At 48.6% G+C, this 27,143-nt stretch overlaps 1 protein-coding gene across 4 annotated transcripts in view; it reads left to right on the top strand.

Annotated features, from left to right (window-relative positions):
• Positions 1 to 27,143, top strand: part of CYFIP2 (cytoplasmic FMR1 interacting protein 2) — a 52,877-nt gene that overhangs the window by 2,337 nt on the left and 23,397 nt on the right. For 2 of the 4 annotated variants that reach the window (XM_050311841.1, XM_050311838.1), the window contains exons 2-23: positions 4,309 to 4,449; positions 6,440 to 6,529; positions 6,610 to 6,687; positions 9,521 to 9,622; positions 10,177 to 10,358; positions 10,663 to 10,759; positions 11,428 to 11,556; positions 12,424 to 12,528; positions 15,495 to 15,586; positions 18,484 to 18,601; positions 19,431 to 19,550; positions 20,074 to 20,199; positions 21,015 to 21,181; positions 21,466 to 21,613; positions 21,945 to 22,098; positions 22,669 to 22,825; positions 23,548 to 23,644; positions 24,202 to 24,278; positions 25,154 to 25,262; positions 25,603 to 25,722; positions 26,376 to 26,575; positions 27,040 to 27,127. In XM_050311841.1, the coding sequence (XP_050167798.1) occupies positions 4,333 to 4,449; positions 6,440 to 6,529; positions 6,610 to 6,687; positions 9,521 to 9,622; positions 10,177 to 10,358; positions 10,663 to 10,759; positions 11,428 to 11,556; positions 12,424 to 12,528; positions 15,495 to 15,586; positions 18,484 to 18,601; positions 19,431 to 19,550; positions 20,074 to 20,199; positions 21,015 to 21,181; positions 21,466 to 21,613; positions 21,945 to 22,098; positions 22,669 to 22,825; positions 23,548 to 23,644; positions 24,202 to 24,278; positions 25,154 to 25,262; positions 25,603 to 25,722; positions 26,376 to 26,575; positions 27,040 to 27,127 (2,673 nt within the window). In that variant the 5' untranslated portion in view covers positions 4,309 to 4,332. Of the gene's footprint in view, positions 1 to 3,780; positions 3,892 to 4,308; positions 4,450 to 6,439; positions 6,530 to 6,609; positions 6,688 to 9,520; positions 9,623 to 10,176; positions 10,359 to 10,662; positions 10,760 to 11,427; positions 11,557 to 12,423; positions 12,529 to 15,494; positions 15,587 to 18,483; positions 18,602 to 19,430; positions 19,551 to 20,073; positions 20,200 to 21,014; positions 21,182 to 21,465; positions 21,614 to 21,944; positions 22,099 to 22,668; positions 22,826 to 23,547; positions 23,645 to 24,201; positions 24,279 to 25,153; positions 25,263 to 25,602; positions 25,723 to 26,375; positions 26,576 to 27,039; positions 27,128 to 27,143 lie in introns of those variants that run through there. The other 2 variants (XM_050311839.1, XM_050311840.1) reach the window with 2 other exon arrangements.

Here is a 27,143-nt window from a genome sequence, read left to right as displayed (position 1 = left end):
TGCCCACTGATTAGATACTATTTTTGGAGTATGAGGGAGAAGCATTACCACAGGGGCAAAGCTAAATTCCATGACTTTCCAAGATTACCCAGGGATTGGGCATGAGAGCTGAAGGTGAGAGCTCAGGAGGTGACCAGAAGGTTTGTCCTCCTCTACATTGCCAGCTCCCCAGCAAAAGCCATTTTGCTGCTCATCTCACCCCCGATTTGCAGGACATGGACTCTGTCTGGGCAATTTCCCATTTTTTCTTACCTCCTTTCTTGCTTTTGGTAGCTACTGCAGCTCCAGTGTGACTGTCTGCTGGAGGAGCAAGCAAGCTGAAAATCTGAAACAGCCCGTGCCACTTCCCCAGAGCTCTCAGCTGTGCAGCTTTGGAGCTGAGCACACATGCATGCAACATATTCATTATGGCCTTGCTTTTAAAAGTCTTTCTTTGTTTCCTAAGCTGCTTGAACAATAAAGTCGCCTCTGTGCTTCTTGCAGTGGAGAGAATGATATTGCACCAATACTTCTGGGCAAGAATTTTGGTGGGGAAGGTAGGATATGCCCTGCAAGTTCAGACATCTGGGATGTCTGTCCTCACTCCTCAAAGCCTTACTATGTTGTCTGTGAAATCTGGCCCCCAAGCTGCTGCCAGGGTGGTGGGGCCATGGTGGGTGGTGGGTGCACGGGCCCTGCCTGACAGGCTCCCTGCAGTGTCTGGAAGCCCCAGTGCCTCTGGGATCATTTGGCTTTAGAAGGTGTATGAGATGGCCAGAGGGTTTGCAACTCACATGTGGGAAAGCAACAGGAAGTTTCTGCAGCAGAGGAGGAGAAAGTGTGGGCAACACTGCACTCATTAGTACTGATGCTCATCAGCAGAAGGGATAATCAGCCCAATGGCAGCATCCCTGCCCTGGGATTCACTGGGGTGGAGCTGGTTTCTGCCAGGCTCACCTTCAGTTTTGCCAAAACATGTAGGACCAGAGGGACTGGCCTCTCTGACCAGCAGCAGGATATGGAGGTGGCTCTTGGCAGCCTGTGTGGCTGCGTGCGAGTCCAGAGAGGCAGGATATGCTTCCTGCATGCGAGGGAAAGCCTCGCCCCTCTGTGGATGTGTTATGACAGAAAAAAAGCCCCGTTCCTGGGCAGGCTGCTGTGTTGCTCCCTGAATGGTGGGAGCTCAGCCCCACGGTCAAATTGTGCCCAAACACTGACACCAAACCACTGCCGTGGGCTGACTCCCCTCCTCCCAGTGCAGCTGCCCCTGCCCTGAAGCCCAGGTGGTGGATGGCAGTTAAAGCTTTTTGATGAGTGTCCCCAGGGATCCCTGGCTTCCTTGGGCTGGAGCCGCTGGGCTGCTGACAGATTACCTGACAGCTGCCCCCCTTGTCAGTGGACAGAGGGGAGGAAGCTGGATTTGCCAGGATAACCCCCGTGTGTTTGTGTAAGAACCTTTCTGCAGGTGAGGGAGAGCAGTGTGGGTCTGTGGTAGTGGGGCTTCACCTTCTGGCCCTCCCAGGCAGCCGCCTGTGGTGGGGTGACAGTGCAGTGCCCCTTGGACTGAACAGAGCATCTGTTCATGATGTCTTCAGAGCGTTCCCCAGCCTTTGTGCAGTGCACAACACCTCTAACTGCTGGATGCTTACAAGATGCTTACTGACACAAGACCCAGGGGAAGTCCTGGGTGACCACACTGTTCTCTTGTAGCCTCCATTGGTTTCCCTGCTGGGCTTAAGAAAGTGTAGAGTGAAAACCAGAAGTCACTGTAAAGATTCATGTATTAAACCCTCAAAAGTCTGTGTAGTTTTTTCCATCTGCATCCCGATTCTTGCACTGCTCAGCCATGGCAAAGCATGGGGTGGACCAGTGGCTGATGGCACTGCTCGCTCACAATGCCTCAATGCTTTCTTTTCTGTTCATGCATTTCCACATGCTGCCTCTCTTCCTCTGTTTGAGTGTGAGATGTTTAGGGCAGGGGCTGGTTTGGCCTCGCAGGTGTGTGTGCTGCCTGGCACAGCAGGACTCTGATGCAGTATCTGGGGCTCTGTTTCCTGGTATGGCCCAAACAGCAGCAGTAATTTTGTCCCTTGACTTGCTGAGCTCTTTGGGTGTCGCAGGGTTATTGAGGAAGATGTCTTTGATTACATAAATTCCCTTACACAAATGGTCTTAGAATTGAACTTAGAGAGAGAAATGGGGAATGAGCCCAAATAAACAAGCACAGCACTCAAAGCTATAAAATGGAAAGTTTTGCCTTCTCAGAGTTTGTAATGCAGCATGAGTGAGTAGCAGAGATGTTGTTCAGGGATCCCAGTGGGCAGTCCAGAGGTGCTGGAGGGTGGTGGTGGAGCACGGTGGGTGGCTCTGAGGGGAGAAGCACAGGGTGCCTGCAGGCAGGCAGGGAGGAAGCTACAGAAACCTAATGTCTGGTTTTGACAGTTGTTACAACTTGTAACAGGAAACCATTTTAGCAAAGAGGGGTGAAGAAGGAAACAGAAATTTGACCGTGGAGGGAAAAAGCTGCTTGAGATTTTGTTTTCTTCCAGGCACTTATTTAATGATGTTTGAGCTGTGGGCACAATCAAACCAGTTTCTCAGCTGCCTGGTACCTTGGGGAGACATTTGTGGAGGTGGAATGGGTTTTACCAGGCTCATACATATTCTTGCAGTCCATACATGCAGGCAGCAATGACGATGAGGCACAGCAGCAGACTCGTCCCTCTCGTCACCCAACATGAAACCACTCCAGTACTACACACAGAGTGCATCCCCCTTGGCAGTGGACCTTGCTGGGTCTGCATGTGTCCATCTGTGGATGTCCCAAAGCCATTGTCCTTCCATGCTCCCAGTGCTGGAAATGAAGAGCAAAGTTATACTCCTAAAAACAATGAATCAATTGGGGGGAGGGGGGGAAACCCTGAGGGATTTGTAGCAGATAATTGGCTGAGTGTGGGTGCCCGTAGAGATGCTGTTGTGAGCAAAGGAGCTGGTGTGGTTGTACTCAAGAAGGGAGGTTATGCTGCTGTTGTATCTGGCTCTTGTGCAGTCACTGCTGGAGCCTTGTGTCCTGCTGCCGTGTCTGCACTTCAGCAAGAGTTGCAAAAGCTTAGAGAAAAGCCAAAGAGATGATTAAAGGATTGGAAACACATGGTCTGTAACAAGACAGGCAAAGAGCTTGATCTTCTTGCCTGAACCAAAGTGAAGGTTGCAGAGTGTTTTATTGAACTGTGTATCTTGATGGGAACTGTGATAACAGAGAACTCTACTGTCCTGCAGGTGAGAGTGATAAGACTCAGAAGACTCACATTTGAAACTAGACAGGCTCTGAGTGAAGAAAGAAGTACTGAGGGAGGTGATTTGCTAATTGAATGACATGTCAATATTTAAAATATTCTCTCTCTGCAAATGTTTAAATGCAGTGGGGTGTTTTTCTAGGAGACACAGGCTCTAGGTCAGGCACAGCTATTGCAGAGGATTAGACATTAACCAGGGAAGCCCTGTGGCTGTGATTACACAAGTGCTGAGCCTGGGTGACAGCACAGGCCCTCCATGGCTGTGCACTTAGAGCCAAGGTGAGTGGCAGAGGAGTCAAGGGACATCGAGGTTTGTCCTGTGGTTCCCACTGGGGCACCTTCCTGGGGTGAGAGCCAGGGAGCTTTCAGAAATGTTCCGCTTTGGTTTTATTTTGTGTGCAGCTGGCTCTGTTGGCAGCTCCAGGGCGGGCTGGGACTGACGGGGGATTCCGCGTCTGTGGTAAAAGCAGGGAAATTCTTTTTTACAGCAACTTCTTTTTTGGCTGCTTGCAGTGCCACAGCCTGCCTGCACAGCACTCTGTCCCGTTCACCTTTGGGAATGCAGTTGGTTGTTTACAGTTTCCAGCGCCGTTCATGTGTGTGAGAAGCAGAGCATGTGAGTGTCAGCATCTGTCATACTTTTCTAATCATGCTGCTTCGAGAGATGTTCTTGATAGCAGCACTTTGCATTTTGGAGGTTTCACTTGGGGCTGCTAAAGCTGCACTGCAGCACTCGGCTGTTTTCCGTCTCGGATAGTTTTGCATAGAGTTGGGAGAGAGGTGCCTGGGTGGGCAGTTGTGTTCCTCTTACTCTGCATTCCTACTCTGCAGCTGAACTGTAGAAGGAGAGATGACGTAGAGATGTAGGTTAAATACACAAGGAGAGGAAAATGAGATAAACTGGGATTTCATCCCCTGCAGTGCCAGCCAGTTGTGGGTCTGGTTTTGTCCTTCAGAACTTTCCCACTCCATCTTCTGCCTGCTGGCTGGTTGTCTTGTCCCTCTATCACCCTCTGTTTCACTTTGGATTTAGTGTGGGAACTGAACATCCAGAACCATGACGACTCACGTCACGCTGGAGGATGCCTTGTCCAACGTGGACTTGCTGGAGGAGCTGCCTCTGCCAGACCAGCAGCCATGCATCGAACCACCTCCCTCCTCCATCATGTACCAGGTACTTCAGCCCCCAGGGGCAGCGGGGAGGGAGGGTTGTTCCGGTGGCTCATGCAAAGCACGGGGCACATGGTGCTGTGAGAACTAGCTGAAAACATCCTGGGTTCAGCATGTGTAAGGAAGTGTTCAGAACAGATCTAGCCACAAATCTGTTCCCAAGGACCTTAAAAGGAAAGCACCGGAGATTGGTGAAAGGGATTTTTAAGGCTGAGCAAAAATGAGGACCAGAGTGCATGAATGGGTAGGAAGCAGGAGATAAGATTTGTGATAGCAGCAGAAAGTTCTCGGCAATGTTTTTTGTGCACATATTTCTGTGCTTCCTTTTTATGATATAGTGCTTGCATCTAAGCAGGGCGAGATCAAAGTTCTGCCTGACTTTTTGCTACTAGCACAGCTGGAGCTGCTGGTCGGGGGAGCTGCTGGCATACAAGGGAGGGCAGCTGCTAGAATCACTTCTCTACCCTGAACAACCTCAGATTTAGCTGCAGCTGCACTGACCAAGCAAAGCTTGGCGTGATCCCAGGGCACAGCTCAACCTCCTGCTTTTGGTTACACAGTGGGATGCCTTGGCTGCTTGGCCAGCCACCACACCCTGCCCTATAGCACACACCCAGGGTTAAATATAATAGGGGGTTACTTTCTCCATCCTGCCACTCCTGAATTCATGGCTTACCCGTGGCAGTGTATAAATACACTTGTACCGTGATTGCTATGCCTTGTACACAGGGGTCTGGAATTACAGTATCTCTTTCAGCAGGTCAGACCCCGGGCTCATTCCAGAGCCTCAGTATCTTTATAGGTTATCAGACCCAAAGGCTGTTCTGGGCTGTTCAAATTTCAGCTCTCCTTGGAAAATCTTGATACCATTTTTTGCTTATTTCTTCTTTCAGTAAATTTTTAGCCTTTGCTGGCTTGTGTCCCATGGGGGGGCTCAGGGTCCAGCCTTATGGCACAGCCTCCTTTCAGGACCACGACTGTGTGCACACAGCTTGGCCTAAAAACCTGCCCTCAGCTGGGTATGGGGATGTTGGCCCAGCCTGTTTCTTCATCATACTCAGTTTGTATAAAGCCCTCTCCCCTGCTAGCCAGAAATGCCTGTGCGGGCTCAGCTTTTGTTGTCACGTCAGTCACATGTGAAGTCCTGGAGGCACTAAGAAGAGTAGCCCTGTGGCCATGGGTCTGTGCTCCTGGCTTTCCTACTCAGGAAATCAGTTATTGAGGCGAGTGTGGTCACTGCAGTGCTAATGCCATTGCAAGGAGCAGCTCTGGGTGCCTGGGACTTCTGTCTGCCCTGCCCTGCAGCAGATGCCATCAGCCAACGATCACTGGTGCAGAGAGCATGAGGAGCTGCTTTTCCATCCCCCACCTTCCTCAGCACTTTCTTGCTCCCCTGCCCCAACCCAAAGCAATATTGCAGCCTCCAAAACAACTGTTCATCCCAACAAGGTTTGTGCTTGCAAGAGCAACAGTAGCACTGATAATAGCACTTGGATGAGTGCTGACTTTTATATTGTTTTCCAGACAACTTATTCCCTGCCTTTTTGGTGTATTTATCCTTTGCAATTTCAGCTGACAGGATGTGGTCTTTCCCTAGCAGCCAGGGCACAAAAAGAAATTAATGAGGCTGCATCTGTCTTTGAGTTACCAGGCTAAAATCCTTAGCATAATTGCTTTAGGTTTGGTCCATGGTGTGGCTGCAATAAAGTTTGACTTGATTTTACCAGGGTTTGTCAGTCTTAACTGCCGTATTTCCACACATATAACCTGCAGAATTTCCTCTAATGAACATGTGGGATTCAGAAGCATCTCAGGGTGTATACATGAACCTACTTCAGACCTAGAGGTGCAGCAGCTAAATTGTTCATAGGCTGTTCCCATGCCCCGAGACCCCTAATGATTCTGCTTTTTGCCAACACATCCCATGTTAGACTGTATCAGGTGAGCAAACAACTAACTGAATTTTAATCCCCATCTCTCCATTTTCACCACAGGCTAATTTTGACACAAACTTTGAAGACAGAAATGCCTTTGTGACCGGCATTGCCAGGTACATCGAGCAGGCGACGGTGCACTCCAGCATGGTGAGTCCCCTGGGCACTGCCCCAGTGATGCTGGGCCTGCAGTGCCTGCCCTGCCCCACCAACACCTCTCTGTCTTTCAGAACGAGATGCTGGAAGAAGGCCACGAGTATGCCGTGATGCTCTACACATGGAGGAGCTGCTCACGAGCCATCCCTCAGGTACCCAAAGCCCTTCCCAGGCAGGGAAGTTCCCAGAGCATCCAGTTCATTTTGCCTTGACTGTGGGTTAGTTTGGGGTGGAGACAGAAGACCACAAAAAGAAAAGAAGACTGAAGCATATAGGTTAAAAAGAAAGACCACTGACTCTCCAAATTGTCTCCTCCCCACCAAAGTCTCAACCACTGATCTCAGCAGGTGATTGCTGTTTTAGAAGCAGACCTGTTCTACTGCCCTAGTAAAGGGCATCTGCTCTGCACCCTCATGCACATGACAGCTCCATCCCTCACAGCTCTTAGCAGTGCTTCTCACCTCAAACACACTCCACCCCAGCTGATGCCTTACACACATTTCCTGGTTTCATGAGCCCCTCCCTGCCCCCTGAAGTGGTTGCACCTGAAGTCCCACAGGACCAGCTTGTTTGTCTTACAGCTCCTAACAGAACTCAGCACAGCTCTGGTCCAGCACAGTGCATGGGATAGTGCTGTGTTTTGTCACTTGGGTCTTTATTCGTGGCTCTCTCTGGAGAACAGGTAGGCTTTGCTTTAATTCAAAGGCATTTTCTTACCAGTGCACTACCTGAGTATTCTTCTCTCTCATGATGTGAGGAGATTGAGTTTGCTTCAGGCAAAGGCAGTTTTTGGAAGTTGAGAGTAAAATCATCTGGTTTATATCACACTTTCTTCATACCTTTGTATGGTATCATGCAATTATATGGTATCAAGAACTTCAGCTTCAATTAAAAATTTCCCCAGTGCCAGTCGGGACTCTTGTGCTGTGTGAAGAAGGGAGCCCAGGCAGGCTGGGATGAAAAGAGCAGGTTCTTTCAATATGTGGCAGTCTCAGGCTCTCTCAGACTGGCACAGAGCAGATTGGGCAGCTGGGACAAGTTTCAGGATCCCAGTCTGCTGCACAGGTTCTGGGGTGCTCTCTCTGCTCCCACAGCAGCCCCAAAATTGTTGAAGTTTTGTGAGGATGCATTAAGGAGCACTTCAATATGCCAGAAACATTTCCCCAAAGGCTCTTTGTTTGCTGCTGATACATATGAGGATCCTGATCTCCCCATGTTTTTAATCATTGTCCTCCTCTACTGCTCGTTATTTTTCAACTGTTATTCTTCACTCTCCAACCTGGATTTTGATGGCTTCATCCTGCAAACACCTACAGACATGAGTAAGGTTGCCCACATGGCTCACTGATTGTGATTCAGCTCAGTCTCCTGCAATGTGAAGATGTGCTGGATCCCTGCAAAAATGCCAACTGACACGTGCTGGGGAGGGTGCTCTGCCCTTCCACTAACCCTACAGATAAAAGGGTTTGCAGCTCTTCCGTGAAGCCAGGAAAAAAAATTTCCACGTGGTAATGCCCACATTTGTGATTCCCCAGGAAAGGTTAAACCTCAGTTCCCCTTGGGTTGTACTCCACTGATGGTCTCGTGAGACCCAGCAATGGGGAGATTTCTGCTGCTGACTGGGTACTTGCTTATCTCCCATTTGTTTGTTATGCTTTGCTGCCATTGCTTCTCGTGGCTCTGCCAATGGAAGGCAGGCTGTGGTTCAGCTGATGGCAAGACAGTGCTAGAGATCATCTGTTTTAGTGTCTTCCCTGCAACATTTGTGCCTCAGCTTGTAAGGTCCCTGCTCTCTGCCCTGTGTTCCTCTCAGGGCCTCAGGCAGTTCTGTGTGTTACGGAGGGACAGACAACTCCATGGCAGAGGGTTCATTTACAGAGTCACCAGATTTATCTTGGAATGACCCCTACACTTTGCCATGGGGCACATGGCCAGGAGGGTTCTGTGCTCAGCCCCCCAGCCTGGCTGCTATCCCTGTGCTACATCAGAATCAGTGGTTTTACAGGTGAAGGACAGAGCCTACACCTAAAGGTGCAGCATGCCTCCCTCCCATGAGCTGCTTCCTCTTGGCCATGGTGTGATTCTTGGGACTGTCCTGTGCAGGGCCAGGAGTTGGACTTTGATGGTCTTTATGGGTCTCTTCCAACTCAGAACGTTCTGTGATTTTGTGATCCTGTGATATTGCCTAACTGCAGTGTGGAACACCAGGGCAGGGACATTGGATTGCCCACTACAGAGAGGGCAAGGCTCCTTTGGCATCTTCCCCCATGCAAAGCTGGCTGGCGTGTCCCCCTGTGCCCTTGCATCAGCTGCTGAAAGTGCACCAGAACTGTCAGCCCCATCACAGCCTTGTGTGAGCAACAGCTGCAAACAGAACCAGAGGAGGACAGCAGGATGCATTCCCCTGCACAGCTGGGGCTTTCCCTAAAAGTTTGGTAATGACTCCAAGTAACGGTTGGAAGTGAGATGGATGATAACTGAGTAAGTCCTTAAATTTAGCTTCCCAGGATTCCAATGATGGTGACTCAGTTCATTGCTGCCAGCCACAGACAAGCCCAGTGATTTTTAATGGGTCAGCAACAGAACCAAAATAATCCCAGCGAGGCCATAGCAGAGCTGTAGTCTGGTGCCCTGTGTGTCCAGGGGACCTTGCAACACAGAGTCTCAGATAACTTTATGATAGAACATTCCCACGCTGTGCAGTAAGTCTAGGCTCCATGCTGCCTGTGTTCTATCCCAGACAAATGCATTAGGAGACTTTTATTCCCCAGAATGCCTTTTCAGAACGCATGGTGAGTATTTAGTGTCTGAAATAGCCCCTTCTGCTTTCACGTACTGCCACGAGAACCAGCTCCCTCTTGGGTCCCTCCATTGTCCTCAGGTGGGGACAGGACTCGGTGTGAAACAGGGAGAAGATGGTGGCACTGTGGTCCATGGCAGGGTTAGAAGCTGATGCTGACACGGATGATCTTCTTTGCAATGCAGGTGAAATGTAACGAACAGCCAAACCGAGTGGAGATTTATGAGAAGACGGTGGAAGTCCTGGAGCCGGAGGTCACCAAGCTTATGAAGTTCATGTATTTTCAGGTACGTGGTCAAGGAGAGAGGCAAAAATAATCTGTCACTTTGGTGTTAACACCCTAAGCAGGGCTGTGCTATCCTTGCCTGCCAGGGCAGCTTGGAGAGCCCCCAAGCCCCTGATAGGTCTCTTCCTAGCAGTTGCTACACCTGAGGCATTTGACAAAATAATACACTTAGACCCCAACAGAGCAATGACCATGTGGCAATCACAGAGCTGCTGTGGACTCCAGGGGCCCCTCCCCATCACCACCTGCGTTGTAATGGGCTGCAGCTGAGTTTCACCATCGATTTTAGGTTTTATGTCCTGTGAGGTCTTTATGTCCCACCTGAAAAACTGAAGCCTGATTTTGCAGAACGCACCACGCTCACGAGCACTGAGGGTGTTTGTCGGCAGCGGTGTGTAACGCTGCTTCGTGGAGAGGGACTCTGACCTCCATCCCCAGCCAAAAAAACGCTCTTTTTAAGGGGAGAAGCTGGTGGTGGGTGGAGTGGGGTCCCAGTGGTGGTGTGCTGACCCTGCATGAGCCACTGCAGGGATGACCCTGTGCCCTGCCCCCCAGCGCAAGGCGATCGAGCGGTTCTGCAGTGAGGTGAAGCGCCTGTGCCACGCGGAGCGCAGGAAGGACTTCGTCTCCGAGGCCTATCTCCTCACTCTGGGCAAGTTCATTAACATGTTCGCTGTCCTGGATGAGCTGAAGAACATGAAGTGCAGCGTCAAAAACGACCATTCTGCTTACAAAAGGTGAGAGGGGCCGCTGCTGCAGGAATGGGGACGGGGCTCGCGCCTGGTCTGCACGGGGAGTGCCTGGGCAGACAAGGGAACTTCAGGAGGCTGGAGATTGGGTTTCTCTGCTCTCCCAAGCTCTCTTTGCGAGTTTAGGCAAATCTCTGAGCCCTCTTGTGTTTTGATTACCTGTTGGTAAATAGAGCTGTGCTGCAGTGGGGTGCTGAGGCTGTGGCATTACAGCTCGGACAGGGGAGGAGGGTGGGGACAGTCTCACGCTGGCTGAGTGATCCTTGGTGATGTTGGATTACTCCCTTCCCAGAGCTGCCCAGTTCCTGCGGAAGATGGCAGACCCCCAGTCCATCCAGGAGTCCCAGAACCTCTCCATGTTCCTGGCAAACCACAACCGCATCACTCAGGCAGGTCCCTTTTCTCTGAACTGCTGAACCTTTCTGTGAGTAGAGAAAAGGAATGATCTCTTCGAGGCTGACAGCACTTCAGACCAGACTGTCACAGTAGCTGTTGGGTCATTGCCACTGACTTTATTGGTCTTTTGGTCAGGCTGTGTAATTCTAGCAATATCTCCTTCTCAAGCATCATGTTGGGTGGCTTTGAAGGTCTCTGTGTCAAGACAAATATGAAGGTCTGAAAGATGTAAGAAGAGGGGGAGGAAGAGGTTCTGCCAGAACTCCAAGAAATCCATCCCTTATGGCTGCATGGGGACTGCAGCTCAGACCCCATGGCCTCCACATTTCACAGGCCCTGTAGTTTCTGCTAATTAGGTACAATATTGTACAGAAACAGGAGAGTCAGAAAGTTGCTTCTGAGTCACCTTCCTTTGCATCTCACTGTCTGATGTTTGGCTGTTGTGATCAGTCTGAAGGGGAGAGCTGTCCTGCAGAGGAAGGTTGTTCCTTCCAGATGGTACCATGAGGTCAGTCTTCTGGCAGTAACTTAAGAAAAGCACATAGAAGAGGTTTGAAGGTACCTCTTACCATTCTACTTTTAATCTTTCAAATATGTTTCCTCCCTGGTTGCTGGTTTTCTTCAGCCCGTGCCACTAACGTGGCTTGTGTTGATGTTTCAGTGTCTGCACCAACAACTAGAGGTTATCCCTGGCTATGAGGAATTGCTGGCTGATATTGTCAACATCTGTGTGGATTACTATGAAAACAAGATGTATCTTACTCCAAGTGAGAAGCACATGCTCTTGAAGGTAAGGTTTAGCCATGCTTGTGGGGCTGGCTGCTTGCATGGTTTTACTGTTGTTTTAGTAAAGTGAAATTCAGGATGATGTTTCTTTTCAATTTCCTAAGCACATGGTGGATGAGAGCACTGGTGGGTGCTCTTTGTTCTCTGGAGCTGGAAGGGGTTTTTCTGCTGTACATGGATGTGCAGGATCATGGGCCTGACCTGGGTAACTGTAAAGAACATTCTAAAATCACTACCAACTTTGTAACCCAGAATTCTCTTCCTGGTGCCCATTCCCTGCAGAAGGCAGGTCTTTCCAGGTTTGTTTTCCTCACTGTAAAGAGCCCTCAAGATGAAGATGCCAAAGGATGTGCTTGTTTGGTGTATTTGTCCTTGCTGTCAGTCAGTTACTGGCAATGATTGCAGTCACTATTACCATAAAAACTTCATTACCATGGTGTGAGTCAGCTCAGGTTCTTTGAAGGATAATGTGGGTAGTTTGACTATCTGTAATGATTTTTACTGAATTAATGAGGGGGGGGCGGAATCAATCCAGGAGAATATTTTAAATGTTTATATTGTTCTCTGGGTATAAATGTTTGGCTTTGGGTGGAGAAGGCCTCTGGGCTGTTGTTACATGGGAGACAGAAGGAACAAATTGCCAAAGGAAGCACCAAGTTTTTGCACAGAAAACAGAAGCAATCTATTTCGTGTCCTCTTCCTACCATGTGCATCCTTGCAGATATGTGCATGTTTCAGACAGTCTCCTCAGGAGTGTCAGGTGGCACAGGAGCCTGAAATGGTCTTTCCTCATGCCAAGTCAGGGAGAACTGTCTTTGACTTGTGCTGCTGACTTCATGCCAATGAAACCTTGCCTTTCCATCTTCTCCAGGTGATGGGGTTTGGCCTGTATCTCATGGATGGGAATGTCAGCAACATTTACAAGTTGGATGCCAAGAAGAGAATCAACCTTAGCAAAATAGACAAATTCTTCAAGGTCAGTGACCTGTCTGGGTGAGGCTGGAGGTTATTGCAGACCAATGGATTAGTGACCCGTACCATTGCACATAGCTGCCAGCAAAAAATTAACCACAGGAATCACTTACAGGTCCAAAAAATCCAAAGGGTTGAGGAATTATCTGGGCTAAAGTCTGAGGAATGGAATTACTGTGACCAGCCATGGACACAGAGTTGCAGCGTGGGCCATGCCTGCCCTCAGTGCCAGCAAGGCTGTGGATGGGTGAGCAGTGCCTGGAGCTGGCTCTGCTGCCCTGGTGCTGGAGCTGGGGAGCTGCTGCTGCAGCTCTGCCTGCTTCCTGCCAAGGGAGTAAGGATGGGGAGGGTGTGTGGGCTGTTTGGTGGGTGAGGGAAGGATGTGCCAGACCGACATCACTTCTATCTCTCTGCACATTTCTGAGGCACGCTTGCAGTCTCTGTGATTTCAGGCCACCAGCAAACATGGCTGGTTTGCTGATGTCTGTGCAGGTGATGGTTGTGCTTCTCTTTCCCTCGGCAAGCTGCTGAGCTGAGGGAAAGAGAACACAGCTGGCAAACCAACGTGTGATCTGTCAGTTTGATTTTGTGTATAAAACGTTCTCCCTGTAGAACAGAAAAAGCCTTTTGGGCAGCTTGTCAGCTGGGACTTGGAGGTGCTCAGCTTGATCCTCAAAAGGGTCACCCAGTGGTTTGATAAACCATTTTTGTCTTATCTGAGATGTGGGTTTTGGGGAAGGGCCCGTGGAAACTGGATGCTCCCAGTGGCAGAGTGGGAAGCAGTCACACAACCTGCCTCTGCCAAAGCACACGTGAGACTGAGTCCAGCCACGGGCTGATCTGCAGCTGGAGACCAGGCTGCATTGCCATGGGGCCACTCAGCACAAGAGAGGTTTGGGATAGCCCTGTGGCTGCCTGCCAGAGTCTGGTGTGTGTACACCCCGGCCACCCGTGACAGAGATTGAGGCTGAGAGCCCACACAGCACCCCAGGGAAAGTGATGCCTCCTTTGCAGTGCTTCTGCACACAGGGTGGATCCAGGAGGCATTTTGGGTTTGGGGCAGGTGAGCTCTAGGAGCCACAGTGGGATCTGGCAAGGGACAAATGTGTTGGCAGCAAAGAATAACAGTATAGCAGGAGAACAGCAGAATAATTTCCCAGACAGAGCAATTAGTTTTCTTTGAGACCTTCTAAGCTTGAGCAGTCCTCCCAGAGTACTTTTGCCTTCACTGTATTAATCTTTCTCCTGAGAGGGAAAGATTAGTTTCTGTTACCAGCATTTGCTCCACATCAGGGAAAATGAGAAGGTGATGATTTGGGGAGGGCACAGTGGATTCTGCCTCCTGCTTTACCCAAAGATCAGATGAGGAGTCTGGAAGAAGAGGTTGGTTGTGGTGTTGGATAGAGGATGCTTCCCTGCTTGTTGACCTGAGGTTCAGTTTATAGGGGATGTGCTGAGTCTGTGCAGGGGAGAGAACAGGCAAGCCCAGGTAGCTGGTTTCATGCAGGTTTGTGTGCCAGCTGCTGCATCCTTGCCCTGAGCAAGTGGGGACCTATTTACCCCAATTTGCACCATCTCCTGGAGACAGCCCTGAGAGCAAGGGGCCACAAACGCCATAACCTCATGGATGGGGCAGTAATGAGGTGGTCAAACAGCCTCCAGTCACTGGGCAGACTGCTCAGGACTGCAGCTCTGCAAAGGTGATTTATCATGCCTTTCCTCAGAGTCTTCAGTGTTTTCCCTAGGTCAGCTTTGCCAATTAAAGTAAATCTCAGTTTAAATCAAGCCTCCAGTGTAATCTGTAGAGTTTGGTCATCTTGGTGCATTCAAACAGATTTGCTCTTCGTTGCAAAGTGCTGTGGGCCATCGGAGAACCAGGTAAAATCTCTTCCATTGCATGGAATAACTTTCTCCTTTCCAGCTTTTTTTTCCATTTGCACTTCTCCACCATCTGCTGTGGTCTCACCTAATCAGTTAAGTACCACTCCAGACTATCAGATCTCAATAAGGAAAGACCAACTACTCCTCTTACTACATCTGCTTATTGCCTTCTGATTAGATTTCTAGTGGATTGACCAGGAATTTGAGTAGTGAAAATGAACTAGCCCTTCATTTAAACCTTTTATGGAAGGGCTACTGGGAATTCCTGATGGCAGCATTACACACCCTCCACACAACTCAGCCTGAGAAGAGAACTGTGTGATAATATGACAGGAAATCTGCCGTCAACTTTCCTGAATTTTGGGGCAAAGATTTTTAGGCTGGGTGAAGTTGAAGCTTCATATTTTATTGATGAAATGTCAGTAGCTCTTGGTTGAATTTTGTTTGCAGCTGAAAGCTTAGTGAAGCAGGGACCTGTCTGAGCTTGAGGTACATTCAGTGTGCTTGGAATTTATTTCCCATCCGAATCCTCCTGAGATGTAAAGGGCAAGTAAAGCCATGCTATACTGCCTGTGTCTTTCTCTTTATGGAGAAGTTTTAAGACACATCACAAGCAGCTACAGTGCTAAAGTACACTCTGAGTGCCTGGGGAAAGTTACCACATCCATGGGTGTCCAAAATACCAATGTGCTGGCTTTTCATCCCTCTCTTCTCTTGGAGGATTATGGTAGGAGACAATATGCCCTACTCAGGAATGAGCTTCTCTCTTCTTGTTGTAAGAAGAGCCTTTCCTCTGGCTGATTACAGCACTGAACTGTTCTGGCCATTACCAGCCTGGTATCGGCGAGCCCAGGGCTGCAGAGCACTCACAGGGAGTGATCCTCCTCACAGAGAAAGCCTTGTCATCATTTTCAGTCTCTTACTAGGTGTGAAATGACCCTGGGCCCAGGTTTGCACCTTGCTTTAAACAGCCTGACGCTTTCCAAAGCTTCAGAGATGCAGGATGCCTTTCCACAGTGCCTTGTGTTGCGCTGGGGCCAGGCTCGCTCTCTCTGCCGTGTTTCAACCATCTTTTGTTTTCTTTTCCAGCAGCTGCAGGTGGTTCCTTTATTCGGCGATATGCAGATAGAACTGGCCAGATACATTAAGACCAGTGCTCACTATGAGGAGAACAAATCCAAGTGAGTGCCTGCCATAATGTCTCTTGGCTTCTGTGTGTGTCCTGAGAGCCGTGGGAGCTGCAGCTCTGTGGTGTGTGTGAGGTCTGTGCACGGGTACCCGTGTGTGTCCCTGTGAGGTGTGAGTGCCAGCTCTGTGTGCTCGTGTGTCCCCGTCCCTGCATGGGCAGATGTCCTCGCCAGCCCCGAGTGCCTGTGTGTGCAGCCAGCTCCAACCCCACGTGTAACCATCCCCCTGGGAGCAGGCAGGGGAGCGGGCATGCCTGTACCTCTGTGCCCACTGGAGAGGGCTGGGAGGGAGCTGGGTGGCCACTAGTGAGGCAGGAGGAAGGAAAGGCGTCTGGTGCATGGATCGGGGCAGCGCTGAGTGCTTGTGAGATGTGTGAGTGTGAGCAGCGTGTCCCTGCTCTGGAGAGATTTTAATCCACATTTTTGCATCTCAAGGACAAAATCCTCCAGAGCATGAACACGGCAGTGGATCTCTGCAGTAGCCAGGGCATCTCCTCTAGCTCAGGCAGGTTTCATGAAGAAGGACAGTAGGAATGAGGATGAAACTGGGGGGCTCAGATGAACTGGAAATGACTGGACGTGGCACTTGGTGCTGTGGTTTAGTTGACAGGTGGTGATCAGTCAGAGGTTGGACTCGATGATCTTAGAGGTCTTTTCCAGCCTAAGTGATTCTGTGATTCCAAATACTGTGCAAGAAGGGCAGAAATGGAGTCTGTTGAGAGCTCAGGAGTAGCATGGCAGTGTAAAGCACTGCTTCCGAGCCTGGGCTCACAGGCTGCTCCTGTCAGATGAATTCACAGAGATTGTTTCAGTCGCACCAGGCATGTGCAAGGCCCCACTTGTCTTTGTAGCTTTGCATCACGCTGAGGTATTGCTAGGAGAATCGGTGTTAGGTTTGGATATCCTTGGAATGGCGTCTGCAGCCGCACATAAAGCAAAGCCTGTCTGAGCTGGGTCTGGCTGTAGTGGATGGTGGCAGCCTGGCTTTCATCAGGCTGTGGCCTTTCACCCCTGGGACTGTATTGCATGGAAGTCAGATTTCTCTGGTGTCTGTGAGAAGCAGCCAGGCTGGGCTGTCTCTTCAGCAGGACAGGAACTAACCAGCAGTCTCATCGCTTCTGTTTGCTCGTCCCCTTCCACCCCGGAGGGTCTGGCTTCTCTGCCCACCAGGAGCAGCCCCCACAAAGGCTGGTTGAAAAGTGCCAATTAATTGTTCAGGAGAGATTTGAAAACGACACGGCAAAACTTCCTGAACAAAAGGTTTTCAATTAAAATTGGGAGGAAAAAGAAAAAAAAAAAAAGACAAAAAAATTTTTCTGCATAATGTAAATTTAAGGAATATTTTTGAAAACTTGGAAGAGAAAAATTGTTTAAAAATTTGCACCTTTTTATCTCAAATCATTCAGAAAGCACATTTCAACGAAACATGTGTCAGTGGCATTCCTCATTTTCTCATCTCAAAACCAGGGTAGCCCACAGGCTGTTTACCTGTTCACGATTTTAATGTCTGTCTTGAAATCTGTCTTACCAGCTCTGTGTGCCGTGCCTTACTAACCAGTGTTTCTTCCCCACTCGCTTTCCCAGCAAATTGCATGGGACTCCCAACACTAACTGCCAAGGTGGTTCCACATAATCCCCATTTCTTACTAATATTGTTTTTGTCACTTTCTTTCCCTCCTTGTCTCCGTGAAAGTGGAATTGATTGGTGTTTTTCCTGCATGGCGCTTTGTCTCTGCACTGTGGACTAGGTTGTGTGTGGCAGGGAGGGCTGGTGCAGCCCTGGCCATTCCTGCTAACCTGCCGATTGTCCGGTGGGGAGCACAGGACATGGAAACGGGTAAGAGCCGAACAATGGGGCTGTGGGAGGATGGATTTCACCAGGGATGACGTGGCCCAGCACCTCCAGGACCTTCTACCACCTCAAATTCTGGCAACAAGTGCAGTTATCTGTAAGGGTATGTCTTTGTGTCTATGTCCATATCAGAGGCAGGTTTCTCACCTTCCTTTGGTATGGCCAGTCTAGATTGGAGAACATGACTATCTGTCATAAGATGAACAATAATTTAGGGGGGGAAAAAAGCATAATCTGAACTTTTACAATGTACTGACAGAGTAAGACACGAGAATCTTGCTGAGAGACATTTGCTTGCACAAACCATTTTGGTGGAGCCGTTCTGGTTCTATGTCTGGGGCTAATACATTACAGGGAAAATTATATTAAATTAATAGGCTTGGTTTGTACCATTCCTTCATATGACTGTGCCTCTGCAAGAGGAGTGCCACCTTCTTTTAGGATGTCATTACACTGTTCCATGGTACATGTGGCTCAATGCAAATGAAAATCTAGTTCAGTTAATCATATTCTGCTTGTGATTTACACTCAAGATTGTTCACTGAGCTTGTAGCATGAGCCAGAACGAAAAACAGTGGGAGAACTATTCCTGTGCTGGCCCCTTGCAAAGTTTTTCTTTGTAGGAGAAGGCAGCATAACCCAGACCTGGAGGGGTGATTTCTAAAGGGGATGATTATCCTTAGGTTTAGCAGAAAGGGTGAAAATGATACCAAGTCTTCAAATTTCATCACTGAAAGCTTGTCCAGTGGTGGTCTGGGAAATAGCCATCTCTGCTGTTGGGGGTAGTTGAGCCCAACATTGACAGCAGCCTTCAGGGTGGATGGAGAAGAGATATTCAGGTTGAAAGCTGAGGCAGGTGTCTCCATCAGACCACTTCTGGAAGACCCCACACACCAGTGGACATGAGAGACAGCACAGGCTGACATTTGCCCTGCAGGTGGCATGTCTGGAGCATGTTGAGCTGAAGAGAGCAGCTGTCCCTGGGGTGCCTGAGTGGAGCCCTGTGCCCTGTCCTTGACACCTTTGCTTTTTTCCCCAGGTGGACATGCACTCAGAGCAGCATAAGCCCCCAGTACAACATCTGTGAGCAGATGGTGCAGATCCGAGATGACCACATCCGCTTCATCTCAGAGCTCGCTCGCTACAGCAACAGCGAGGTCAGTCATTCACAGGGTGCAGCCACTGTAATCAGGCTCGTTAGGTGGACCAGGCTGGGAGAGAACAATGTAGCAGGAGTATGGACTGCCACAGTGGGAGGGACGAAGGACATGGGTGGAACAAAGCACTTCTCGATCCAGCAATAAAAAAGCAAGTTATGAAAGGCTCTTTTAGGTGCAAAATCACGTGCACTAGAAGATCACTTGCAACAGCTTCTGCTCCTTGACCACAGATTCATTATAATAAGCAGAAAAAAACCTGGCAATTAAATGTTTATTATCAGCCAGATGTCAGAACACCAATGATTTGCAAATAGGGCTTTTCTATTACACAGAGCTCTCAGGCAGGGCTTTGAGGAAAGTTCACGAGGGCATCTCTGTTCTTTTCATTACTGAGTGCCAGTGCTCTCTCTGATGCAAATGTGTGATCCTCATTAATCAGAGTTTGTTTAATGAATCGTAGCATTCTGAGTCTTTTCCTTTTTGGCATTTGTAAGTGCTTATTTGAACTTCTAATCAGTAAAGGACTCTCAAGGATTTCAGTAGTATTAGACCATCTAAAAGGAGTGGGAAAGTGGAATAGTAAGAGTAAGTTATTTGCTCTGAGGTTACAGGTCAGACTCATTTCTCTACAGGAAATAGATTTTGCCTGGGTGAAAAGAGTCTTGCCAAGTTATACCCCTTTTCCTGCTGGACAGTATATGCCCTTCTCAATTTTAGCTTGATTGTAAGTTCACAGGAATTCATTTCAGCTGGGATTTGAGAGAGAGATCTGTTGGCTGAGTGAGGCCCCTGCAGCAAGTTGCTGAGGTGATGTGGTGTCCTGCAGGTGGTCACTGGCTCAGGACTGGACAGCCAGAAATCGGACGAAGAGTACAGGGAGCTCTTTGATCTCGCTCTACGGGGACTGCAGCTGCTGTCCAAGTGGAGTGCCCACGTCATGGAAGTGGTGAGTGTATAACATCCTCCCCTTCCCAGGTGAGCGTGGATGTTTTAGCATGGCATGGAACAGACTGTGGGAAGGTGGGCTCGGTTTCCTGCCACCTAACTAAGCCATTAACAGACACAGTAAGATCGGGCAGCTAATGACCCTGAACACCCCGAGTGTCAGATGGAGAAAGAGCTTGGTCATCTCACCCTGGACCTGAAATCTGATTGGGATGAGTCTGGGTCATGAGCAACTAAAACTGCCATTCAAATGATGATGGAATTTCTTAATTTGAAAAATTTTGACCACATCTCAAGACAGGATATCAAAAGCCCAATATGCCTGGCAACCTCCCAAAAAACAAAACCAGTGTTCAGTACACTAATAATAAAGATAGGAAGTAGCACAACTTCTGCTCCCATAGGAATGTCAAACAACTATAGTGACGTCTAGGGAGTGATTTCCTGGCACAGGCCCTCTTGAGTCTTTCCAGCCCAGCTTCTCACTCACTGCAATGTTGACATTGTCTCTTTCCATCTTCTAGTACTCTTGGAAGCTGGTTCATCCCACAGATAAATTCTGTAACAAGGATTGCCCAGGAACAGCCGAAGAGTATGAGAGAGCCACCCGATACAACTACACCAGTGAAGAGAAGTTTGCCTTTGTGGAGGTAGGTTCCAACTGCACAAGAGTCAGAGCCAGCCACTGCTGGTTTCCTGTGCGTGTTCCTCAGGCCAGGGGAAGAGGATGGAAGGGTATCTTACTGTACTCTGCCAGTTCCTCATCCCTGTGGCCCATGTTAAAGGATTGAGGGTTCCCACATCCTTTAATTTACACCTTAATTTGCCCTTGGCCAGTGGCTGGTCTGTCTTGGTGCCGGCTGACATGGCTTCTGTTGGACATGGGGGAAGCTTCCAGCATCTTCTCACAGAAGCCACCCCTGTGGTCCCTCGCTACCAAAAACTTGGCACACAAGCCCAATACAGCTCTTGGTCCAGCTCTCTGTTGATGGTGCAAATAGTCCTCTGAGCCTGGCTATGGGAGACCCTCGCACCTTCATCTTGCCTTACACAGCCCAAGGTGGTTTGAATATTGCCTTAACTTTTGTGGCTTGCTCCTCTGTACTCTTGGACAAGGAATTCTGTGCCCTGGTGTGAGTGCAGGTCTTTGCAAGATGCACCCACATGTGGAGCACATGCAGTTTCCTGGGATTGTGTTTTACTAAAGATAGCAAGAGATCAAGAGTGGAAACAAAGCCTGCCTGGGGACAGGGGTCACTTGGAAGAAACTGATGGTGTAAATCCTATCCTCAGCTTGTTGTGATCTGTAAAGCAGCTAACACCAAAAAATTAGCTGCCTAATCACTGGACCTATATTACTTGAGCAGAATTAGCTCAGCCCCAAATTCTCTCTAACGCTGGGTTTATGGACCTCTTCATGCAACGGAAAAACAGCAGATAACTCTGATTTTAATGTTTGCTTCAGGTAATTGCCATGATCAAAGGTCTGCAGGTGCTGATGGGCCGGATGGAGAGTGTCTTTAACCAGGCCATCCGCAACACCATCTACGCAGCCCTGCAGGACTTCGCGCAGGTGACCCTGCGGGAGCCGCTCCGCCAGGCCGTCAGGAAGAAGAAGAACGTCCTGATCAGGTCAGTCTGCCCTTGAGTGCAATGCAAAGCCCGTGTGTTTATTTGTGGAACACGTTTATACTGTATAAGCCTGTGGCTCTGCGTGCACTCAGCATGCACAACCAGCCAACATTCCTGGGCCAGCAGCTCCTCCCGAGGTAACTCTTGGGCATGACTCCACCAGTAACAACTGTGCGTGTCCCCACCTCAGATACTTTTACTCCCGTGTGTGCACAGCGGTGAATGTTTTCATCTTGAAGTAAAATCAAGCTTAGGCACTACTTTCCCTCTCCCACCCACTGCAGTGTCCTTCAGGCAATTCGGAAGACGATCTGTGACTGGGAGGGAGGTCGAGAGCCTCCAAACGATCCCTGCCTGAGAGGTGAGAAGGATCCTAAAGGTGGATTTGATATTAAAGTCCCACGACGAGCAGTAGGACCGTCAAGCACACAGGTATGTAAATGTCTGAATCTGGGTAGGGAATTAATGGTCTTATAGCCATGTATAAGACTCTCCCACCCTGTGGATTACCAGCTGGTTTCATGTCTTTCCCACAGTCTTCATGCTATTGCGTTAAATGTGGTTTTGGTGCCTAATTAGTTGTGTAGTTCCCAAAGCTTTCCTTTTTAGGGGTGTAATTTTATCTGGCTCTAATGAGTAGGTGCTTATGGGTGCAGAGAGTGGTTGTCACTTGGGAGAAGCATTTTTTGTTCCAGAATACCACGGCTTTGTGTGGTGGTGTCTCACTGGAAAGTAGTAACTGCATATCCACCTTCTTTCAAAGCTTTACATGGTGAGGACCATGCTGGAGTCCCTGATAGCAGACAAGAGTGGCTCAAAGAAGACTCTGAGGAGCAGCTTGGATGGGCCAATAGTCTTGGCCATTGAGGAGTTCCATAAGCAGTCCTTCTTCTTCACCCACCTTCTCAACATCAGTGGTGAGATTATGGCAGAGGGAGGCTTGAATCCAACTCTTTCATGCTCAGAAAGGCAAAGGTAGATCAGCTGTGGTCCTCACTGACCTATGCAGAATATTTTCCTTGATTTTTTCCAAATATCCTACTTCTGCCTGATTCAGGCATGTTTCTGTGTAGTAATCACTGTGTGAACAGGACTGAGTCAGTAATAGCAAATAGCCATATGTGGTAGTGTATTTTCTAGGATTGGAATTTTCTTTCTGTCCCAGACAAACTTCTGAGCCATTGGGCACAGAATAAATTGGAAGATTTCAGAAATTTTCAGAATCAGAGTAACTCTGAGCCACTAAAGTTTTCCCCCTGAAGCTCTGGGGCAAAAGGGATGATCCCTTCTTTCTTCTTCCATTACAAAGTGCTCAGACAGCATGAACAGGGTCTGGGTTTAAAAAGAGACATCCTAGAAAAATATTTCACACCCCAAACCAGTCCAGTCTGAGGCTGCAGCAGCTGCCTCCTGTGCAGTGTCCTCACTGCTGTCTCCATGGGGTAACATGGGTGCCCTCCCACGGGGGGATCTCCTCTGCATTTCAGAAGCCCTGCAGCAGTGCTGCGACCTGTCCCAGCTCTGGTTCCGGGAGTTCTTCTTGGAGCTGACCATGGGCCGCCGCATCCAGTTCCCCATCGAAATGTCCATGCCCTGGATCCTCACGGACCATATTCTGGAAACCAAAGAACCCTCCATGATGGAGTAAGAGCTGATGGGCTGTGTTGGGGCTGTGCACATTCTGGGGCTTGGGATTTTGTCTTGGGTAGGGTGGTGATGAGCAGTCTATTGATGTGGGAGGTAAATAGATGTTTCTTGACTTGCTGTCACATGAACGGTACTGTATGAACACCTCATCAGCAGACACACAGAGGCAGCTTCCTGGCACTGGCACTTATTTATATGCCATAAACAGCAGGTGGCAACTGCTCCCTTGGGATGTGGGAATGACGTGGTGGTGCCATTGCCTGCACAGTCAGACAGCATGTGTGACCAAAAGGAGGGGTGGGCCCAGGCTAAGCCACCTAAACACACTTCTTTTTTTTAATGCATAATAAATAAGGACAGGCATTGCTGTTAGGCAAGTGTAATTATGTTCATAATGTCTTCCTGGTTGGTGTTCTGTTGTATGGCCATTGTCAGAGCACTTTGTAGAGTGAGAACAGGATGAAAGCCTTTGTAAAGGTTGGAAAGAAGCAAGTGTTGATTGAACAAGTCACAGCTCAAACCCAGGTGTGTTGTAGCTACTTCCTGCAGGACCCAAGGAGCAAGAGGGACTATTTGAGGGGCTGGCAGGAGTGGCATTGATAGGCATGAAGTCAGGGAAAAAGCATTTTTTGCACTGAGCAGGGAACATGCACTGCCTGCCATTTACGCTGATATGCTCCAAGGTTAATTTAAGACATGGTCTGTCTTCTTCCCCTCAGGTATGTGCTGTACCCCTTGGACCTCTATAATGACAGCGCATACTATGCTTTGACCAAGTTCAAAAAGCAGTTCCTATATGATGAAATTGAAGCTGAAGTAAGTTCTCTTCATCTTTATTGTATAGAAAGAGCTCACTGGGGTCATACTGCCCTGCTTGACAGCCCCACACAGCAATTTAGTGAATTCATTATAGGCACCTCCTCAAAAAAATATCCTGTCAAACTGAGAAGTTTTCAAAAGATCAGCATTTCCAGGGGCCTTACAGACTCTCCTGATTGAGGGCTTCAACCTAGTTGTACCCATGGGGGACTAAAGAAGCCAAAGGCAGTCAAACACTGGGAACGTGGAAGAGTCTGTCTGATGTGCAGAGAGTCATGGAACATCAGAGGAAAAAGAGAAATTCCCTGAGAGGGTGATGATGGAGGGTAGGAGACCAGGAACATGCACAAACTGGAAGAGGGAAATGTAGCTGCAATTCTCTGCTTACCTTTAGCATGTGAGAACTGCAGTGTGTTTTTTAGATAGTGTGACCTTCAGTACATGTTTGTCTTTAAATGAGAGATCTGTGTTGGGTTGTATTGATGTAGCATGCGTAGGAAGGAGCTGTTCTGTGCTGGTGACACCCTCACCAAGTCTTGTTTTTTCTCCCCCAGGTGAATTTGTGCTTTGATCAATTTGTGTACAAGCTGGCAGATCAGATCTTTGCCTATTATAAAGCAATGGCTGGCAGGTAGGAGAACCTGACTGCTGATGGTGACTGATGATATCACTGCATCCAAATTGCTGTTAAACCAAAAGGTTCCCCTCAGGGAGCAGCTGCTGCAAGTAGACAATAACATAGATCATCCCTGTCCCACGGAGCTGGCTGTCCACGTCAGACCAGTGTAAATGGGAAAAATGAATTAACAGTGGCAAGGAGACACAGTTAAAACTGAAAAAATAACAATTGGCATCCTGAGTAGCTGCCTGAGTACAGTTTGTGAGAGCAGCAGAAGAGCAAACCGAGACAACATGTCCTTGCTTGACTTCTGTTTGTGTACCAGGCAGAGGAGTGGAAGCCTCCCATCTCTACAAAGCAAGAATATGCATTTGTCCTCACCCTAGTAAAGCAGCAGGACTTGTTCTCCCTTGTGGGGAGATAGAAGCTTTGTGACATTTCCTTCTTAGCAATTTAAAGAGCACGGATGAACTCTAATGAGAGTTTTCTTCTCATGGCCCCAAAGGTGAACCAAGTCTTCGGTGTAACTTTGCAAGGAGTTTTGTCTCTAGGTCACATTTGGCCTTAGAGAAGGAGAGCAATCACCATCACCAACCAAATGTTCCCACAGCAGATTGGGGACCACCCCTGTACCTGGCACTAGTGATATCTTTCAGCACATTTTTTTTATCTTTTTGAATGTTTTAGCTGTAAAACAGAAGCATGGCAGTCCCCAGATAACACCTGCTGCTCTGTGATTTAGGGGTGTAAGCAGAGGTATTAGCATGTGGAAATTTCTTGGCATTCAGAGCCAAGATTAAAAGAAGGACAAAAACAACCCTGGAAAGATCCATAGAGAAGCTGATAGTGTATGTTTCTATTTTCCTGACACTGCTTCTGTTTTTCAGTGTTTTACTGGACAAACGTTTCCGGGCTGAATGTAAGAATTACGGGGTGATCATCCCGTACCCACCATCCAACCGCTACGAAACACTGCTCAAGCAGAGGCACGTCCAGGTACAGTGCAAGCAATAGACTCCGGTACTCATCACTGCTGGTCTGTTATCCATTTGGTGACAGTGGGCATCCCAGTGCTGGGCTCAATTGAAACTGGTTCTGGAATGAGAAGGACTAAACCTGTTTCTCACACACCACACTCAAAGCTTGGGGCCCGAGGGGAAAACGAGTTGTGCTCCACAATTCCCACCTTCCCTCCTAAGTTGACTTTACATCGCCATTTTCACATTTTAACAGACTTGGATTTTTGGTTTTAAGTTGTGTCTGTTAAAAATAAAAAAAAAAAATAGAATACCTTTTCCCCATCTGTATATAACATGCAAATCTCTTCTTTTCCCAGTTGCTGGGTAGATCAATTGACCTGAACAGGCTCATTACCCAGCGCATCTCGGCAGCGATGTACAAATCGTTAGACCAGGCCATTAGCCGCTTTGAGAGCGAGGACCTGACATCCATAGTGGTAAGAACTGTTATTGACTGCGAGTATGAACAGAGAGAATAATACACTGCCATGGATACACAGTCAACTGTCTTCTGCTTTCAGTCCCCCTACAGTAGGTTTCAGACAGCCATGTATCCTCCTTTATGCGGCCGAGTCTCTACTGTTTCTATTTATGCAGCTTTAATTGCATTATTATTGGGCTATTAAGTATTTGCATAAATCATAAGGTGACAGTCAGCAGTTAGACTTTGCAGAGCTATAAGAGAGGCCTGTAAGCTGGGAGAAGGAAATCTTGACTTCAATTCCCCATTGGATGAAGGTGGCTGTGACACTGTTTGTGTGTGTGCAGGATTTGCTGTCTTTGATATGTTACGGGAACATCAGAGTCAAGTAGTGTAAAATTATGTTTCCACCTTTGGAGGATTCTGGGGTGAAAACCACCCAGTGCTCAGTGGGGAACAAATTAATTTTACTTCCTTTAGATTCATAAGATATGGGACCAGCACCCCCTAGAGTGGAAGTGCAACTGGCCTTGGCCACTGAATTAAATTGATATCTTTAGTTCTGTGTGTATGTGTGGATATAAAACCATTCCCCTGGCAATTGTACCAGCTGCTTTTTTTTGTCATCTTGGTAATATGTTGCATTTGCTGCTGCTTTATGTGCTGCAGGAGCTGGAGTGGCTCTTGGAAATAAATCGGCTGACTCACAGGTTGCTGTGCAAGCACATGACCCTGGACAGCTTCGATGCCATGTTCCGGGAGGCCAACCACAACGTGTCCGCGCCCTATGGGCGCATCACCCTCCACGTCTTCTGGGAGCTCAACTTTGACTTCCTACCCAACTACTGCTACAATGGATCCACCAACAGGTGAGGAGGGAAAGCAAGGAAGGGGCCACCTGGAAACGCTGCTTTTCTTTCCAGAATGTCAGACCTGCCACATAAAATTCCCCTGCATTGTGGTGAGATTTGCACTCCCTATGAGATGCAACAGTTATTCTTAAAACAAAGCTGAAGCCCACCATCTCCAGTTGGCCTTGAAGATTATAGTAACAAAGTCAAGCAACAGTGATTGCAAGTGGCTGAGAGCTGGCTGAGCTCTGGTAGTGGCTCAGATGTGGGTTTCTTGCCTGCCCCAAATGAGAACAAACCTTGGTAGGTTACACTGATATTTTACACCAGCAGCAGATTGGGGCAGGAGTTTGCATTCCAGTTCATGTAGCTCAGGTGATGAATTCTAATTAGCCTGCAACTATAGGTCATCCCAGACCGTGCCATATCTGCTCTCAGTTAGCCAGGCTCTGACCACTTCCCATCTCCTGTGCCCACCACAGGTTTGTGAGGACAGCGATCCCATTCACGCAGGAACCCCAGCGGGACAAGCCAGCCAATGTTCAGCCCTATTACCTCTACGGATCCAAGGTCAGTAAATGAGCCA

This window comes from Myiozetetes cayanensis, unplaced genomic scaffold (genome assembly GCF_022539395.1).
Source record: "Myiozetetes cayanensis isolate MyiCay16 unplaced genomic scaffold, myiCay2020 scf17, whole genome shotgun sequence".
Lineage (NCBI taxonomy): Eukaryota > Metazoa > Chordata > Aves > Passeriformes > Tyrannidae > Myiozetetes > Myiozetetes cayanensis.
This window is presented reverse-complemented; position numbering and strand designations above follow the sequence as displayed.